The sequence below is a fragment of the Sus scrofa genome, chromosome 16 (assembly GCF_000003025.6).
Source record: "Sus scrofa isolate TJ Tabasco breed Duroc chromosome 16, Sscrofa11.1, whole genome shotgun sequence".
Lineage (NCBI taxonomy): Eukaryota > Metazoa > Chordata > Mammalia > Artiodactyla > Suidae > Sus > Sus scrofa.
The window spans coordinates 47,979,566-47,998,716 of NC_010458.4; the positions used below are offsets into that span (position 1 = coordinate 47,979,566).

At 43.7% G+C, this 19,151-nt stretch overlaps 1 protein-coding gene across 1 annotated transcript in view; it reads left to right on the top strand.

The window, feature by feature from the left end:
- Nucleotides 1-16,975, top strand: part of MCCC2 (methylcrotonoyl-CoA carboxylase 2) — a 79,233-nt gene extending 62,258 nt beyond the window's left edge. Inside the window, exons 13-17 of the mRNA XM_005672531.3 lie at nucleotides 1,427-1,493; nucleotides 5,597-5,753; nucleotides 7,163-7,277; nucleotides 9,854-9,939; nucleotides 14,238-16,975. Coding sequence (XP_005672588.2) covers nucleotides 1,427-1,493; nucleotides 5,597-5,753; nucleotides 7,163-7,277; nucleotides 9,854-9,939; nucleotides 14,238-14,355 — 543 coding nt within the window. The 3' untranslated portion in view covers nucleotides 14,356-16,975. The remainder of the gene's footprint in view (nucleotides 1-1,426; nucleotides 1,494-5,596; nucleotides 5,754-7,162; nucleotides 7,278-9,853; nucleotides 9,940-14,237) is intronic.

Consider the following 19,151-nt stretch of genomic DNA (forward strand, 5'->3'; position numbering starts at 1 on the left):
ATTTCAATAGAGAATATGTTTCAGACTGAGGCCAACAAACTTTGCCTAGTTTTATTTGTTGGCTTGTCACAGATAAACCTGGGAGGAGAGCTGTGTTTGGCCGCAGTCTGACATTTCATTTGTTGAAGTAAGCCCCACAGGTCTGTGTGATCTCCTCATTCTCATGCTTGAGGTCAAGCAATTGCTTTGCAGTCTTGCGCTTGTCAAGGCATTTCCTGCTAAATTAAAGGGGTCTTCAAATAGTAAACAATAAAGGAAACAGTTTAAAATGTTTTGTTTTTTTTTTTTTTAAGGCTGCAAATGGAAGTTCACAGGCCAGGGGTCGAATTGGAGGTATAGCTGCCAGCCTACACCACAGCCGCAGCAACACGGGATCCTTAAGCCACTGGGCGGGGCCAGGGATCGCACCTGCATCCTTGTGGCTACTAGTGGGGTTCGTTTCTGTTGAACCACAACAGGAACTCCAGTTTTAAGTGTTTTCTTACTCAAATAATCCTTAGAAGACAGGGAAAGGAGTAGTTATATTTTTGTGTGGTTAAATAACTAATTTCCTAAATTTGTGTTTTGTGTGTGGGGTTTTGTTTTTTTTTTTTTTTTTTTGTCTTTTTGTCTTTTCTATGGCCACACCTGTGGCATATGGAGATTCCCAGGCTACGGGTCTAATCAGAGCTGTAGCTACCAGCCTACACCAGAGCCACAGCATCATGGGATCCAAGCTTCATCTGCGACCCACACCATAGCTCACGGCAACACCAGATCCTTAACCCACTAAGCAAGGCCAAGGATCGAACCCACAACCTCATGGTTCCTAGTCAGATTTGTTAACCACTGTGCCACCACAGGAACTCCAGTTTCCTAAATTTAATGTTAAAAGGCATCTAGCTCTCATCTAAAAATCTCATTTTCTGGATAATGTTGGCAAGAAGGATTTTACTAAATCTTGGTGCATGAAAGAATTTCAGATCATCATCAAAACGTAGATATCCCAGAAGGGCTTGTATTCTTATCTTTCTAAAAGTGGAGAACCAGAGAATTATCTTAAGGTGAGGCTCAGAAATTCTCATCGACAAGCAATTCTTTCTTCTCTGCTACTGAAGTTTCACTTGCTGTTTGGAATGTTAGTGATTGACTTCATGTCTTCATCTGTCAACTCCGCAGGACAGGAGCTGTGTCCTGTGGAGCTGTCCTATGGCCACGTCCCAGTGACCACACAGGTGATTGTGCAAAACAAGTGCAGTAAAAAGCACAGTCACATGTCCCATTGATAGTGAGCCTATGCTGTAGTATTATTGTCACTTTTCTTATGAGGTTAGAATAGCCAAGGAAAGGGTATTCTTTTTTTGACGCAAGTGTAGTGTTTGCAGGATGCGTGATGATTACAGATTTGTTACTCCCCTCTAAGATTTTTATTTTATTTGCCTTATAGGGGGCTCATTTTGTCCAGTTATGCTGCCAAAGGAATATCCCTCTGCTGTTCCTTCAAAACATTACTGGTAAGGAAATTGCCTAATTGGTTGGGTTGCAGTTTTTCTACAGCTGCACTGCCCAGTATGGCTCATGTATTGTTTGCAGTTTTTCCAGATTATATTTAAGCGTTAACCCTTCATGAATCTTAAATTTGGGGGGGGGGGTTATCCTTTTTTTTTTAAGCCATGTTCTCAGCATGTAGAAGTTCCCAAGCCAGGGATCATATCTGAGCCACAGCAGTGACAAGGCTGGATCTGTAACCCTCTAAGCCACTGGAGAACTCCTATGCATATTTTTAAGTGAAGCAGTTTCTGAGTTTTGTGCATCACAAACGTTGCAGTGGCCTCCCTTTACTCCTGCACATCTGTACCCCCGGAAAGCAGCAGCATGTTCTCAGCCAGTATTGCTCTCTGGTCACTGCCAGAGGGTGTTGTCTGACCCATCGTCTCTTTTCTAGTACTTTGTTCTCCGTAAAGGATTTCAAGCACATGCTCTGGTCCTCCCTTTTCCTCATCTTTTATTGTGTAGTTAATTCTACCCGAAGCAACATCCTTTTAAAATGGCATGCACATCCAGAACCAAAGTCTGGGATTTGAGTTTTGTCTCCAAAGAATGGAATGGCCAATGTCAGCTGGCCAATTTCATGTTCTTTTTTTTTTTTGTCTATTTGCTATTTCTTGGGCCGCTCCCACGGCATATGGAGGTTCCCAGGCTAGGGGTCCAATCAGAGCTGTAGCCACTGGCCTACACCAGAGCCACAGCAATGCAGGATCCGAGCCGCGTCTGCAACCTACACCACAGCTCAGGGCAACGCCGGATCGTTAACCCACTGAGCAAGGGCAGGGACCGAACCCGCAAGCTCATGGTTCCTAGTCGGATTCGTTAACCACTGCGCCACGACGGGAACTCCCAATTTCATGTTCTAATGGATGATCCTAACCCATGGATGAAATGACTTTAAGGTCTCTTATGTTTCTAGAGTTCTTTTTCCTAGAATTCTATGATTCTCTTACTTATATTTTTTGTATGTTGCATGGTGCCAGACATAGAGGCCCCCAATTCACCTAAAAAGAATGGTTGGTTAGCTGAAAACATTTTTCTCCCAGTCTTCTAAGTCATGCAAGGTTACCTCAGGTTCAGAGGAAGGAGAGGCTCTTAGCTGTTGGGATCAGACATGCCTTTATGAGAAAGAGTTTGGCTCTTGACAGTCAGCAGGGCTTTAAATAATACTGGTGCTAAAACATCTTCATTCCGTGCCATTCTTAGGTTTAAGATATTTGATTATGGAGTTCCCTTTGTGGCTCAGCAGGTTAAGAACCTGACATAATGTCCGTGAGGATGCAGGTTCAATCCCTGGCCTTGCTCAGTGTGTTAACGGTCCAGTGTTGCCACAAGCTACGGTGTAGGTCACAGATGCAGCTCAGATCCAGTGTTGCTGTGGCTGTGGTATAGACCGGGAGTTGCAGTTGATGTGACCCCTAGGTCGGGAATTTTCATATGCCACCAGCGTGGCCCTAAAAAAAAAGGTATTTGGTTCGATGACTTTTGAGAGGAGTTGTGTCCACACGGCAGCCTGAGAAGGGCTTTGTGTGGCAAACCTTCTAAGAGGGCCGATTAAGTATTCTGAAGGTTCACTGGTCCAGGGGGCTTTGTTACTGATAATGAGTCATGATTTATTAACCACCGGTTAACTTAAACCGTGTGCTTGGAAAATGGCTACATTTTGGTTTTGCTCTATTTTTAGGTGGGTTGGGGGCAGAGAGCAGAGACTGAGTTTGGCTTTGCAACATTGCATTAGAGGGACCTGTGTGGCTTCCACGTGGAGATATGTGGTAGGCAGTTGAAAGGTCTTGAGCAAGAAGAGGTGTGTTAGCTGGACTGAAGAAGGAGCAGCTTCAGAACCTGGAGATGGTGTTGAGAGCTGTGGGAATAGATGACACCCAGAGAGAAGAGAAAGGTCTCAGGGATACTCTGAGTCACTCCACTTTCTTCCGCAGAGCTGAGAGTTAAGGAAGAGAGGCAGCCTGATTTTGTTGTTCTTTATGGTGTGAAAAAGAATGGTGGGAGAAAGAAAGCCCAGTGAGATGGCCTCAGTCTTCATTTGGAAGGCAGAATCTCGCAGGGGACTTAGAGGGGCCTTGGGGTGATGGGTGGGGAGTGAAAGCTTAAAGAGAGTCGATATTTGAGAGAGCTATTATGGGAAGTTGCAGGGAGTCAAGATGAAATAAACAGATAAAGGAGTTTCTTTCTTTTCTCTCCCTTCCCCCCCCCCCCCCCCCCCCCCCCCGGTTTTCAGGGCCATGCCTGTGGCATCGGGAGGTCCCCAGGCTAGGGGTTGAATCAGAGCTCCAGCTGCCAGCACCCCGCCACAGCCACAGCCACTCAGGGTCCCATCCGGGTCTGCGATCCACACCACAGCCCACGACAACACTGGATCCCCAACCCCCTGAGCGAGGCCGGGGACAGAACCTAAATCGGGTTCGTTACCACTGAGCCCTAATGGGAACTACTGATAAAGAGTTTCTGAGCTGTTCCAAGGGCCTGGTTCAGAGGGCAGGGCTGGTAACCAGAGGAAGTACATGGTCCCTGGTGAGGGCAAGGGTTGTTAAGTCAGTACTGTGGTATTGACAGCAAGTATAGGTGATCCTTAAAAAATAGTTGAACTGAATTGGATTATCTGGTGCTAGAGATATACAAAGGAAGAACAGCGACAATCAAATAGGCATTTGAGTCTAACCATGGGGAAAAAGACAAAGGAAGCCTGACTTGGCCTTTTTAAGGTGAAGAGGAAGGACCCCAAGGCTTGGAAGGCCCAGTGCAACTGTAGACTAGTGTCAGCAGAGCTGGGAGCTTGGAGAAGTAGAAGGGTCCCGTAATTAGGATGAGAATTATCTTACCTTGTTCTTGAGTCAATGGCAGGGACTCTTAGTGTCTCTATGAAACATTAATTTCATCACAGTTTTAAGGCAGCAGTTCAGAAGGAACAATCTATATGTTAAACCAGGTCAGTGAATCCTAAAGCCCTCACATTTGGGCTTGCCACAGTACTTTTTCCTTAGCTTGCCGTATCACCTTTTTGTATCAGCAAGCTATTGTTTTGAGATAATTCCCCTTCCTTTCTTTCCTTCTTTCCTTCTTTCCTTCTTTCTTTCTTTCTTTCCTTCCTTCCTTCCTTCCTTCCTTCCTTTCTTTCTTTCTTTCTTTCTTTCTTTCTCTTTCTTTCTCCTTTCTCTCTCTCTCTTTCTCTTTCTCTCTCTCTTTCTTTCTTTCTCCCTTTTTTTAAGGCCGAACGTTGTGGCACATGGAAGTTCCCAGGCTAGGGGTTGAATCAGAGCTACAAGCTGCCAGTCTACACCATAGCCATAGCAACTTGGGATCCAATCACGTGTGCAACCTAAATCACAGCTGACAGCAACTCTGGATCCCCGACCCACTGAGTGAGGCCAGGGATAGAACCTGCATCCTCATAGATACCAGTCGAATTCATTTCCGCTGGGCCACAGTGGGAACTTAGAGATCATTTCTTGAATATAATTTATATTCTTATCTTGTTTGGGGTTTTCTGTGTGCATCCAGAGGGCAAGGGTTATTATGTCAATACTGTTGTAGCCACAGCAGGTACAGGTTGTCCATAAAAGTATGATTGAATTGGGTTACAATTCAATTGGAAGCTTTTTTTTGGTGGGGGGGGGAGTCACACCCACGGCATATGGAAGTTCCCAGGATAGAGGTCGAATTGGAGCTGCAGCTGCTGGCCCACACCACGCCACAGCAACTCGGGATCTGAGCCACATCTGCAACCTACACCTCAGCTCATGGCAATGCTGGATACTTAACCCACCGAGCAAAGCCAGGGATCAAACCTGCATCCTCATGGCTACTAGTCGGGCTTGTTACTGCTGAGCCACAATGGGAACTCCAACGGGAAGCAATTTAAAAAAATTATTGGAGAAAATTTTATTTTACCTCTTAAAGTGCATTTGGGGGGAGCGTATTTCACATGTAGATATTTTGTTAGGGTGGGAGGTCTGGTAAATATAGTTTGATAAGATATCTTTCCAGTTCCTTGGTGGAATGACCCCTGCATATTCATCCCATCACCCAGAGGCTCTCTTTCTGCTTCTCACAGGATTCATGGTTGGTAGAGAATACGAAGCCGAAGGAATTGCCAAGGATGGAGCCAAGATGGTGACTGCAGTGGCCTGTGCCAACGTGCCAAAGATAACTGTCATCATCGGGGGATCATATGGGGCTGGAAACTATGGGATGTGTGGCAGAGCCTATAGGTGGGTGGTTATTGTGATTTTCTCTGAAAGAATGAATCACACCTCAAGTATAATGATGAATGGTCAGTTTAGTTCAGGTTTGTATGAAATACAGGATGGTATTCACAAATCTCAGTTATACCAAAATTTGTATCATCTGGAGGGGTGAAGTGATACTTAATGATAAAGGTACTACTTGGAAGAAATCCATAATGAGGATCAGGAAATATTTTGAAATGACTGATAATGAAATACTGCATATCATAACTTATATGATGCAGCTAAAATCTTGCTCTGAGAAAGGTATGTAGACTGACTTACTGATACATATACTGGAAAAGAATCAAGGCTGAAAACCAATGAGCCAAGCAACCAGCCCAAGAAGTTCAAAGAAGAACAGCATATTAAAACAAGACAAGTAGTAATAGGACATGATAAAGAGCAAACATAGTAAAGATAGAAGAATCAGGAAAGCCCAAAGTTGCTTTGTTTAAAAAGGTTAACAACAAGAATCCTCTGTTAAAACTAAAAAAAAAGGGTGAAGCACATCTAACCAATTTTTAGGATGTAAAACAGCACATAACCCCTCACAATAAGAGGATATTTTCAGTACGTTTTTGCTCAGTAAATTTAAGTGAAATGAAAGAATACATTTTATGAAAGCACACATCAGAATCACCTAGAAAACTAAGAAAACCTACCACACTCAGGCCCCACCACTGGAGATTAGTCTGGGGTGGGTTCTAGGCATTGTTTGTGTGTGTGTGTTTTGTTGTTATTGTTTTAAGGGCTGCACTGACAGCATATGGAAGTTCCCAGGCTAGGGGTCAAATCAGAGCTGCAGCTGCCGTCCTACACCACAGGCACTGCAATGAAAGATCTGAGCCGAGTCTGCAATCTGTACCACAGCAGTGCCAGATTGTTAACCCACTGAGGGAGGCCAGGGATCGAACTCGAGTCCTCATGGGTACCAGTCTAGTTCGTTACCCCTGAGCCACAACGGGAACTCCCTCCTTTTTTTTTTTTTTTTTTTAAATCCTCAGATAACTGTGATGTGCAGCTAGCATGAAGAACCACTTATTTATTTATTTATTTTTGTCTTTTTAGGGCCACAGGTGCGGCATATGGAGGTTCCCAGGCTAGGGGTCCAGTTGGAGCTGTTGCTGCCGGCCTATGCCAGAGCCACAGCCACGCCAGATCTGAGCTGTGTCTGCGACCTACACCACAACTCCTGGCAACGCCGGATCCTTAACCCACTGAGTGAGGCCAGGGATCAAACCCGCAACCTCATGGTTCCTAGTCAGATTCATCTCCGTTGCGCTACAACGGGAACTCTGAAGAACCACTAATTTAAAAGGTAAACATGGGTCTCTGAAAATCTGTGTTGTGCAGTGAATCATTTGATCATTCTTTGCTTCCCGCCCCTACAGCCCAAGATTTCTCTACATGTGGCCAAATGCTCGCATCTCAGTGATGGGAGGAGAGCAGGCGGCTAATGTGCTGGCCACAGTAGCAAGGGACCAAAGAGCACGGGAAGGGAAACAGGTAAAGGCCATTTCTTCTCTGTCTCTGCTTTTACCAGAACCCCTCCAAGTTCATGGGGAGGTTCTAACAGGGCCCCGCTTTATCTAGAAGATGCTGACCTAGAAGTTGTTTTAGCAACTTAGCCTTGCATTCTCCATCTCTCTTTTTAAAAAGAGCCATTTCATTTGCAGTACCTTCTTATGGTAATTTACACATGTTTCAGAATCTTCAAGAAAATACTTCAGAAACTCTGGCTGTGAGGGCCTGAGGCATAAAGATGTTTGATTCTTAGTCATTTGCAGTTAGTGAGATTTAAATAAATCCAACTTGGAGTTCCTGTCGTGGCTCAGCAGGTTAAGAACCAGACTAGTATCCCTGAGGATGCAGGTTTCATCCCTGGCCTTGCTCAGTGGGTTAGGGATCCCGTGTTGCTATGAGCTGTGCTGCAGGTCGCAGTTGTGGCTTGGATCTGGCGGGGCTGTGGCTGCAGCTCCAATTCACCTGATAGCGTGGGAACTTCCATATGCCACACATGCAGCCGTACAAAGACAAAAAAGAATAAATAAAGAAACAAACAAACAAATAAATCTGACTTACGTCTTTGATTTTATGATCTAAAGCAGCAGAACTTTGTGGTTTTCTATTTTACTTTGAGATTGTTGTTAAGATCTTGAGTGGGAGGGCCCAGTCATCTAGTGAGAATTGAATGTCATTATTCTGTGAAAGTTTAAGCGGAGAAAGATGGATGCTTAATGCCAGGCAAATCCCTAAGTGGCTGCTTTTAAAAATCGGTTCTTTTGTTTCTCTGTCAGAGATTCATCTGAAGTTTTGCATTAAGTTTTATTATAACTGTTTTGTGTAAGCATCAAAATGATTGATGCATGGTCCTGAACTTGCTTAGGTGCACTGTTTCATTATAACAAGGCACGACACGGAGGAGGCCCTGCCTTCTCAGGCTCTCAGTTCTGCCATTGAGAGAGCGATCCTCTGGTCAGCTCTGTGCGGTGGGGAAAATCAAAAGCCAGAGGGCGGGTCTTGCCTCCCTGAATGCATCCCACCCATGCCTCACATCCTCAGCTGTCTTTGCCAAGCAACAAATTAACTGGAGGTTTCAGATTCACTTTAGTACTGATCCGTATCCAAGCAAAAGGAAATCTTTACTTTTGTGTATATACAGTGGGGAGTGGGGGATGGAGGGCATGAAATTCCACCTGATGGAGTCCAGAGCAGCATGCTAAACTCTTGCTAAAAAGTTGTTCTTTGATTAATTTGATATACAGATATGTGAATTCATCTCTCTCTCTTTTTTTTTTTTTTGGTCTTTTTGCCTTTTCTAGGGCCGCACTCGCAGCATATGGAGGTTCCCAGGCTAGGGGTCTAATCGGAGCTATAGCTGCCGGCCTACACCACAGCCACAGCAACATGGGATCCGAGCCACATCTGTGGCCTACACCACAGCTCACGGCAACACCCAATCCTTAACCCACTGAGCAAGGCCAGGGATTGAACCCACAACCTCATTGTTCCTAGTCAGATTTGTTAGCCACTGAGCCACAATGGGAACTCCTCATCTCTTTTTATATGTAAAAGGAAAGTACAAGATTTTAGTGGTTCTCTCTCTCAATTCTTGACCTATAAATGATATTCAACTATGAGAATACATAAAGAAGATTGTATTTGTTTGAAATGAATCATTTGTTTTTGAAATGGAGTGTTTTTTTAAATTGAAAATACTTTTCAGGGCTTCAAAATTAGTTTGCATAAATATTTTTATATCTGAATTAATTATCACTTGTTTCTGGCAATATGGGTGGACAAGCCATTACATTTTTAATTAGAGAAAAATATTTCTCAGCCAGCTGAGAAAACGAAGAATTTATTTAATATGTGGTTGATGTTTTATCCCTCTAAGCTTTGAAATGTTCAAAGTTTTGGCTATTTTGAATGAAAATCCCCTACTTTTCCACTTTTTTTTTTTTTTTTTTTTTTTTGTCTTTTGTCTTTTTAGGGCCATACCTGTGGCAAGTGGAGGTTCCCAGGCTAGGCATCCAATTGGAACTGTAGCTGCCAGCCTACTGCACAGCCACAGCCATGCCAGTTCTAAGCCCCATCTGGGACCTACACCACAGCTCACAGCAACGCCGGATCCTTAACCCACTGAACAAGGCCAGGGATCGAACCTGCAACCTTATGCTCCCCAGTTGGATTTGATTCTGCTTCGCCGCAATGGCAATTCTTTTTTCTCCTTTCTTAAACAGAAGCTGCTAAATGTGATCTTACACCAAATAACAAATTGTATAATTCCCATCCATTTCTGTACCCTGCTGGAATATGTGATACCCTTGGTTTCGACCTTACATTAAACAGCCTCAGGATGTTGCATCTCATAAGGGAGCTATAACAGAACACTAATTCAATACTCATGTCTCCGGATGAGATCATGTATGTTAAAGCATCACACGTAATCCATCCAGCACCGTGCACATCTTGGTCGTAACATTATCAGTCATGAAATCTGTTGCTCCTTTTTTCCTGAGGTTCTCTTGCGTGTGTCTGTTCCCCTGAAGCAGACTTACTCACGGTCCCTTTCCTTTCAGTTCTCCAGTGCTGAAGAAGCAGCTTTAAAAGAGCCCATCATGAAGAGGTTTGATGAGGAAGGCAGCCCTTACTATTCCAGTGCAAGGTAGGAGCCTGTGAATACCTGACTCCTTGGCGGGTGCATCTGGGCAGCAGTTTTACGGAGACCTGAGCAGCTGGCATGGTCCAACCCTCAGGGGAACCAAAAAAATAATGCTTGGAGACACCTAAAATTTGTACTGTCGGTTACTTGCTTTGGATCCATCCCCACTGGCCCGATTCTGCCGCTCTCCTCCCTCCTCCCTTCTCCCAGTCCCAGCTGAAGTGTCCGAGGCCTGGAGGAGCTCAGAGGCCGGAGGTCGACCACGCCGGGGCTGGGAAGTTGAGGGTTGTAATCCTTGCTCTGTCACTTTCAGGAATTAGTTCTGCAGTCATTTTTGCTTCAGCGCATGGATTCCTGTCATCCCCCTCTCTTTGATTCTTTTTTTTTTTTTTTTTTGTCTTTTTGTCATTTCTTGGGCTGCTTCCGTGGCATATGGAGGTTCCCAGGCTAGGGGTCCAATCAGAGCTGTAGCCACTGGCCTACACCAGAGCCACAGCAACTTGGGATCCGAGCCGTGTCTGCAACCTACACCACAGCTCACGGCAACGCCGGATCGTTAACCCACTGAGCAAGGTCAGGGATCGAACCTACAACCTCATGGTTCCTAGTTGGATTCGTTAACCACTGAGCCATGATGGGAACTCCCCCCCCACCCTTTGAGTCTTTTGTTTTTACCTCATTTTAAGCATCAGAGTGGTTGAACACGTATTGACACTGGTTAACAACTGTGCCTGTGCTTCCAGAAGGTGATTAGTCATAGCCAGGGCCCACGTGTCAACACTAAGCAATTACCTCACACACCATTGCAGTTCTTGTTCTGTTTGTTTCTTATGCTTCTTAAACGAGGTAATAAATTATCTTAGCTTTCCCCGCTGGAGACATGTGTGTGCTTTCAGACTTCTTTTTTTCAACAGCTTTAATGCTCTGCATTTTGCAGAATAATTTAAGCCTCATGCCTTCATTTTGTCCCTTGGGCAGATGGAAAAAAAGAAAATAACTATTTGTGTCTTTTAAAATTAGGTTATGCTGTGATTTATGTCATTTACTGGCGAAGGCAAACCGGAGAGGAGGGAGAAAAGAAAATCAAAAGTTAGAATCCATGTCAGTCATTCGAATGCATCTTTTGTGACAGGCAATGCTCCTGATGTTGGGGACCTGCAAAGATGGAACATAACTGGTTTCAAAATTCAAATTAATACCATTTGGAATTTTTGAAAAGCATGTTTCTCTTCTTGTTAATATGTATTTTTGCAAGCAAAGGTACAGGTATATTTTGTTGTGGTGGGTCATTGACGCATTTAAATAAGAACAAAGTATCAATAGTCTTTGTTTCGAGAAATCTTTTTTTTTTTTTTTTTTTCAGCATCACTAAACAGGTTTATGTAGTAACCAGGAAAAGCAAAGAGGAACTAGAAAGTCATATAAAGGTTAAAGAGAAAATGGACGTTGTAAGCACACCTATAGTTTTTGTTGTTTGAACGTAAGACTTTGACTGGAATTCATAAGGACAGCTGGAATCTTAAGTTTTGAAAAAGTGCATATTTTGAGGGGGCCATTAATTTGTTTTTCAGCCCTTAAGAAAGATTTAGTCCTTTATTATTTTCATACTTATTTTATTATTGTCTTTAGTGGATTGTATTCAAGAGAGGAGAGGAAATGGCCTGGATTGCCTTCTTTTGGAAATGCATATTGAAAGACAATATGATTTTTCTGTTAACTTGTAGATGTTTAACCCTTCTGTTGGAACAGTTGGTGGTGTGGAGACGCTAACTTTGTTTCAAAGATGAAAGGGTTTTCAAGCCAGTTCGTGGGCTTTCCATGGTTTGCTTAATCTTCACTGAACAATAAATTCCATGGTGTGTTTAGGCTTTACCATGGCTAAGTCTGACTCTTCAGAGAGCTCTGTCATCATCTGTTCTGTGCTGTCTTTCAAAAACCGCCTACGTTTTTCCTACTCCTTAAGTGTTCTGTAAACAGCACGCCAGTTTTCTTCTGCTCAGTTGGTTTTTTGTTTTGTTTTTGCTTTTTAGGGCCACATATGCTGCATATGGAAGTTCTCATCCCTAGGGCTTGAATCGGAGCTGTAGCTGCCAGCGTACGCCACAGCCACAGCAACGCCCGGTCCGGGCTGCATCTGTGACCTACACCCCAGCTCATGGCAATGCCAGATCCTTAACCCACTGAGGGAGTCCAGGGATCGAACCCGTGTCCTCATGGATACTAGTCAGATGCTTAACTCTCTGAGCCACACCAGGAACTCCTGCCCAGTTGTCTTTATAGCAAACTTTTTTGGAAGTTCCCGTCATGGCGCAGTGGTTAACGAATCTGACTAGGAACCATGAGGTTGCGGGTTCGATCCCTGACCTTGCTCAGTGGGTTAACGATCTGGCGTTGCCGTGAGCTGTGGTGTAGGTTGCAGACGCGGCTCGGATCCCACATTGCTGTGGCTCTGGCATAGGCCGGCGGCTTACAGCTCCAATTGGACCCCTAACCTGGGAACCTCCATATGCCGAAGGAGCGGCTCAAGAAAAAAGGCAAAAAGACAAAACAAAAAAACGAAAAAAAAAAACAAACCTCTTTCAGACATTTGATTAGGGCCTCTTGCCTGGAGCAGCCCTGGTGCCATCAGGCTTGCTATATTACGCTGCTGTAGGCTTCAGAAGGGAGTGTAATCGATCGACCTGGTCACAAGTTAAAAGAATTTTTTTTTTTTATTGGCTGTTGATACTTTAAGATCCCTATTATGAATGTTTTATGAACAAAGATTTGATTCATGGTCTGTTGATGTATGTTTTAATAATTGATGTTATGACCGGATACTGAAGGCAGTTTATATAAAGAAAGCAACACTGCCACCCACTAATGACCCTTCAAAAATAATATTTCTTATTCACTGTTCTTTATAAATTTGAGGTTGTCTGTGAAAAGCAAACTAAGATTTCTATTTAAAAGTTTCTTCTGAGAGCAGTTTGAAGCTATTACTAGGGACTTCCCCTCTTGGCTCAGCGGTAACAAACCTGTCTGGTATCCATGAGGATGCGGGTTTGATCTCTGGCTCCATTCATTGGGTTAAGGATCTGGCATTCCTGTGAGCTGCAGTGTAGGTTGCAGACGTGGCTCGGATCCCATGTTGCTGTGGCTGTGGTGTAGGCCAAGGGCTGCAGCTCTGATTCGACTCGTAGCCTGGGAACTTCCTATGCCTTGGGGGCAGCCTCAAAAAGACAAAATAAATAAATAAGCTATTGCTTAATTTTCCTATTGTGGCAAACAATAAGGAACTACATGTGAGGGTATTTATTTTATTAATAAAATGTACTGAAGTCTATTTAATGATTTTCATAGCTTCTTAAGAGTTTGGCAGTTTGGGGAGTTATACTTTTTCCAGTAGGGACTTTTTTTTTCCTTTTTAGGGGCACACCTGTGGCATAGGGAAGTTCCCAGGCTAGGGGTCAAATTGGAGCTGCAGCTGCCAGCTACACCACAGGCCACAGCGATCCAGGCTTCAGGTTGCATCTGTGACCTAGGCCACAGCTTGCAGCAATGTGGGATCCTTGACCCACTGAGCGAGGCCAGGGATCGAACCCACATCCTCATGGATACTAGTTGCGTTCTTAACCCACTGAGCCACAACGGGAACTCCTCCATTAGGGCTTTTGGTTGGAGATTGTCACCTTGGTTTCTTTGGCTCTCCATAATAATAACCTTAATATCGGCAACTTGATTTGTATGTTTGTATGGGTAAAGGAGGGACAGGGAAGTTTTTTCCTGAAATAAATAAAAATATTTTAAAACCAGGGTTTTAAAAGCTGTTTCTGCAGCTCTAGGCTCTATTTAACATTCTCTGGGAGCCTGAGGTGAAAGTTGTTTTTTTTCTTTCTCCCTTTCCTCTTTTCTTTCTTTTTTTCTTTTCCTTTTTTAGGGCTGCACATGCAGCATATGGAAGTTCCCAGGCTAGGGGTTGAATCTGAGCTGTGGCCACCAACCACAGTCACAGCCACACCACAGCAACTGCAGATCTGAGCCGCATCTTCAACCTACACCACAGCCCACTGCATCACCAGATCCTTAACCCACTGAGTGAGGCCAGGGATCGAACCTGTGTCCTCATGGATACTAGTCAGATTCATTTCCACTGAGCCTTTCTCCCTTTCTTGAACATGGTCTCTGTTGTGAGATTATAGTATATAGAAGCTGATCAGTAGATCTTTATGTTACCTGAAGGATAACCTCCTCAGCATGGGGTTTATAACTGGTGGTTTCATGGCAGATTCCTAATCACTCATTTTTTGTTCTTTTCTCAGGCTGTGGGATGATGGGATTATTGATCCAGCAGACACTAGGCTGGTCCTGGGTCTCAGTCTTAGCGCAGCCCTCAACGCACCAATCCAGAAGTCGAACTTTGGCATCTGGAGGATGTAATTGGGTTATAAAGCATCTTCCACTGGACACCAAAATTAATAAATCAGTCGCCTTAAAATTTTAGACTTTTTCAACATGTGACTATTACAGTAAACTGTATTCTTAACAAGAAATGCTGTACTTTTATACCTTAAAAAAAAAAAAATCAGTTGAAGCTCAAATCCTTGTAAAATCTCTCAGAGAATGTTTTCTGTGACTTAACTTTCCGTCCTCTTAAAAGGACGGAAAACTTACAGTTGTCCTTTCTAAGCCCTAAGTAGTATGAAAAGTTCTGTAATCTGTAAATTCCAGGTATTGTTGAGATTATTAACATAAAACTGTATTTCCACCGAAGTGATTGCTCTGCCGATTATGCATGATGACATTTTAATGTACTTTAAAAAAAAAAAAGCATCTCTGACGTTTCCCTCTAGACACCCTCCTCCTCCTCCTCCTCCTCCTCCTCCTCCTCCGCCATAATCATCAGGTTCTCACGGTCTGCGCTCTGGGCTCTGTTTCTTACTCACTCTCTCCTCGCCCTCGCTCTGGCTTCCACTGCCCACAGCCTTCTTCAAAGTCACGAAGGACCTCCGTGCTCCTGAAACCAGGGCGTCCTTTTCTGACTTCACCTGACTTAGTTCTCTGGGGTATTCAAAGCAAACACTTCCTCCTAGAAATGCCAGCCTTGGCTTCCAGGCTGAGACGCTGGGGTTTCTGCCAGCCTCATAGCCCTTCTCACTCAGTTTCCTTCGCAGGCCCCATCCCCAGTGCTCTTTCTTCCTCCCCTTCACCGTTTGCCCTGGTTTCTCCTTAGTGGTATGTGAATACATTCTTATTATAAAAGATACAAGCCACACAAAAGGATCTCCTTTTTCTTTTAGTTGTAGTAAAATATGTATAACAAAAAGTTTACCCCTTTAACCTTTTCTTTCTTTTTTTTTTTTTTTTGGCCACACCTGCAGCATGTGGAAGTTCCTGGGCCAGGGATCAAACCTGCACCACAGCAGCAACCTGAGCCCACAGCAGTGACACTGCTGGATCCCTAACCTGCTAGGCCAGCAGGGGACTGCCACTTTAGCCATTTCTAAGTGTGCAGTTCTGTGACATGAGGTACATTCCCAGTGTTGTATGGCCATCCCCACTCCACCTGCAGAACTTTTCATCACTCCAAACGGAAATGCTGTTATTTAGCAGTCACTCCCCATTCCTGCTTCTCCCTGCCCCTGGCACAGCTTGTTTTTCTTTCTTTTTTAAAAATTGAGCTATGATTGAAATAACATATTAGTTTCAGGTGTACAACATAATGATTTGATACACTGCAGATTGATCACCAAAATAAGTCTAGTTACAGTAGAGTATTTTTAGCTGTAGTCAGCGTGCTGTATATTTCATCCCCAGGATTCATTTCTTTTATAACTGCAAGTTTGTACTTTTTGACCTCCTTCACTCCTTTTGTCCATATCCCACCTCTCCCATCGGGCAACCAGCATTCTTTTCTCTGTATCTGTAAACTTCGTTTTTTGTTTTGCTTTGTTTGTTTTGTTTTTTAGATTCCACATATGGTATTTGTCGTTTTCTGTCTGACTTTTCCATTTAGCATAGTGACCTCAAGGTTCATCCATGTTGTTGCAAATGGCAGAATCCCATTCTTTCTTATGGCTGAATATTCCTCCTCATTCTTAAATGTGTCTATTTTTCTTGCCCTGGTTTATTCTCGCTGGGCCACTTCAGCCCTTCTTATGGCTTTAGTTGCTATCTAGATGGGGATGCTGACAGTTCCTAACACAGTTCTCTGAGTTCCAGACCTGTATGCCTGTAACAGGTCGAAGGAACCTAGATTCAGTCATCAAGTTCTGTTGACTTTGCCTCCTATCTCTTGAATTCCCCCTCTATTTTTGTCTGTTACGCAGGCCTTAGAAGTGGTTTGCCTGCATCCAGTCTTACCGCATAGAATGGAATTCTAATGGAATTAGAGCAGCCAGTCTGCAGTGCATGTCAGTCATGCTGCCTCCTCACGTACATCTTTCACGGCATCCCTATAAAAGTGCCAAACCCTTAGTGCCCTCCGTGGATCTTTTTTTTTTTTTCTCCATAAATCTTGATCACCACCTCTTCAGTCTCCTCTCCTTGACTCCTCTTTTCACACGTGATGCTCTCCCATTCTAGAATTACTCCAGTCCCTTGAACGCACGAAATCCTTCCCCTCTTAGAGCTTAAAATGTTCCCTCCACCTCAACCGTTCCATTCTCCCTTCTACTTAAACGCTTTTATCCTTTTGTCCTACTTTATCCTTTTGTCTCTGTGATTTTCCTGGTCTGGGTCAGACATCTATTATATACTCTCGTAGAGCTCCGTCTTCTTCCTCTGTCTGTTCCTCTGTCTTGGATGTTTATAAGAAATATGACATTTCTTCAGTATTGCCCTCCTGCTAGAATGTAAGCTCTCTGAGAGCAGGGAGCCTCCTATTTGGTCTGTGTCTCCAGTGCCTGGCACTTGTAGGTGCTCCCGTATTTGTTGAATAAATGAAAAAGTCCAGATTTTAATTGTATCCTCAGGCCACATCATTTTGAAATCAAATGACTGATTATATGATCTAATACAACGATCAAATGCTTTCCTAATAAAATTAATATTTCAAACACTTGTGTGTATGATGTTCAATTTAGGCTTCGTTGTGTATCAGAAGTTGATTTCGTTTTTTGAGATCCGTACAGATGGATGATCACAATTCAGGGGTAGATTGCATTTTTCAGAAGAGTATTTGAGGAGGTCACAGAGAGGACATGACCCCTGACCCGGAACCAAGCAGCCATTGGCTCCTCCCCCTTCCCCCAGCCACCCACCATCCCCATAGCTTGAAGGATGCAGACCGGAGAGAGTGAGGTGGTTTGGAGACCATCTGGACTGAATACCTGCTTGAACCCTGTTAAGGCCGCTATGTAAACTTTGAAGGGTCTGGCGAGTGGGTGCGGAGCCTCCCCCTGATTTTGCAGCGTCGGAGGAGCCTGGTCTGTGACCTCCCAGGCTGGTTAAAGCTGCCACCTCCCCATCTGGAGCACCTGCCTCTTTCCTCCCGCTGTCCTTGCCCTCCGTGTACGGGGCCCAGTTTGCCAGCCGACGAAGGAACACAGTGAGTATTTTAAAATAGTTATATTAAGTTTTACATCCATGTCAGAAAACAAAGGGATTTTTTTTTTAAATCAAGACGAGTTGGTATTCCTTGGTAAGGAGCCATCAACCATCAAAGGTGTATGGATACTTTAGAAGTGTTTTTAGGATTCCCATCGTGGTATAGTGGTTAGTGAACCTGACTGGGAACCATGAGGTTGCGGGTTCGATCCCTGGCCTTGCTCAGTGGGTTAAGGATCCGGCATTGCCATGAGCTGTGGTGTAGGTTGCAGACGCGGCTCCGATCCCGCATTGCTGTGGCTGTGGTGCAGGCCGGCAGCTACAGCTCTGATTAGACCCCTAGCCTGGGAACCTCCATATACTGTAGTCGCGGCCCTAGAAAAGGCAAAAAGACCAAAAAAAAAAAGTGTTTTTACCTTCCTTTCTTTAGGAAGATCAGGGTCATCACCAACACCACACTTAAAATAATTAAGTTATATGTTTTTAATTACTATGAAATACATTTATAATGCTTTACCAAAATAGGCAGCATTTTTTGGTCTGCCCTTGCAGGTTTATTTAAATAACTAACATACATTGTTGTTAATTGATATGCAACAATATGTCAGTGCGAGCTATACAGTGTGATGGTGTGATACACGTATATTGTGACATTCTCAGTACACAGTATGGCTAGTTAGCTCATCCATCACTTTGTGGTAACTACCAATTTTTTGTAATGAGAATTTTTTCGTATTTTTGTTATTATAAATAGGAATTTCAGCCAAGATAATACGAATGAATAACTTTAAGAAATATACAGCTTAATCAGTAGATAAGCCATTCTGGGTACTTAACAAAGAAGAGACGTCCTGTTTTTCAGGTTTCAAATGCAAATGTGTCATAAATTTTTTCTCCACTGGCAGGAGGCACTGTTGAATGTGCAAGTAGAAAATTGATCATTTACCAAACACGCCTGCTTTTGTGCAAAGTGCACTAGCCAGAGGCTGTATATTACCTTTGTAAGGGCGTCAAGCAGGTTTCTGAATGATTTCATTAAGATTTTGGGGGGCGGGAGGTCACATAAGTTCTTGTTAGTAGTGAAGTATATTGTTCACGGGGTTCTGGAAGGATTATTGTTGACTGCTCTGGCCAAAGCCAGATATTTTAATGATCGGCTTTCAAATTCAGTATTTAGAAAAATGGCAAGAACGCGAACTAGGTATTCATGGCCTCCTATCATTTATAACATTTCTCAATAAGTGGTGCAAATAAATGCAGCTAACATTTAATGATGACATGGATTTTTAATTGTTTTGACAAAAAGCCTTTCCACAAAACACTTAAAAAATCACTTTTTCTTTAACGTGCCTTGGATTCTCTTGTATTTGGAGTCAGGGTACTAAGGAGATTGTAAAATTGTTCGTGGGGCTAAACGAAGTTTCTGTCTGCCTCTGACCTTTCCAGGCAAGTGCATTCCAGGTGAGGAGGCTTCTAATCAGGGTGACTATTGGCCATCGATTCTGGGCCACTTGAAAGCAAAAGGGCCCTCCTGCTACTAATTACACTGGGAAACAGGTGTGAGCCAGGAATGGTCAGACTGGGACGTGTGGTTGCTCTTAACATCGTGGACTGAGTACTGATGCTACATGTCAGGTGTGGCGAATTCTTACAAGCCGGTATTTCAGAGAGCTGCATTGTCTCTTTTT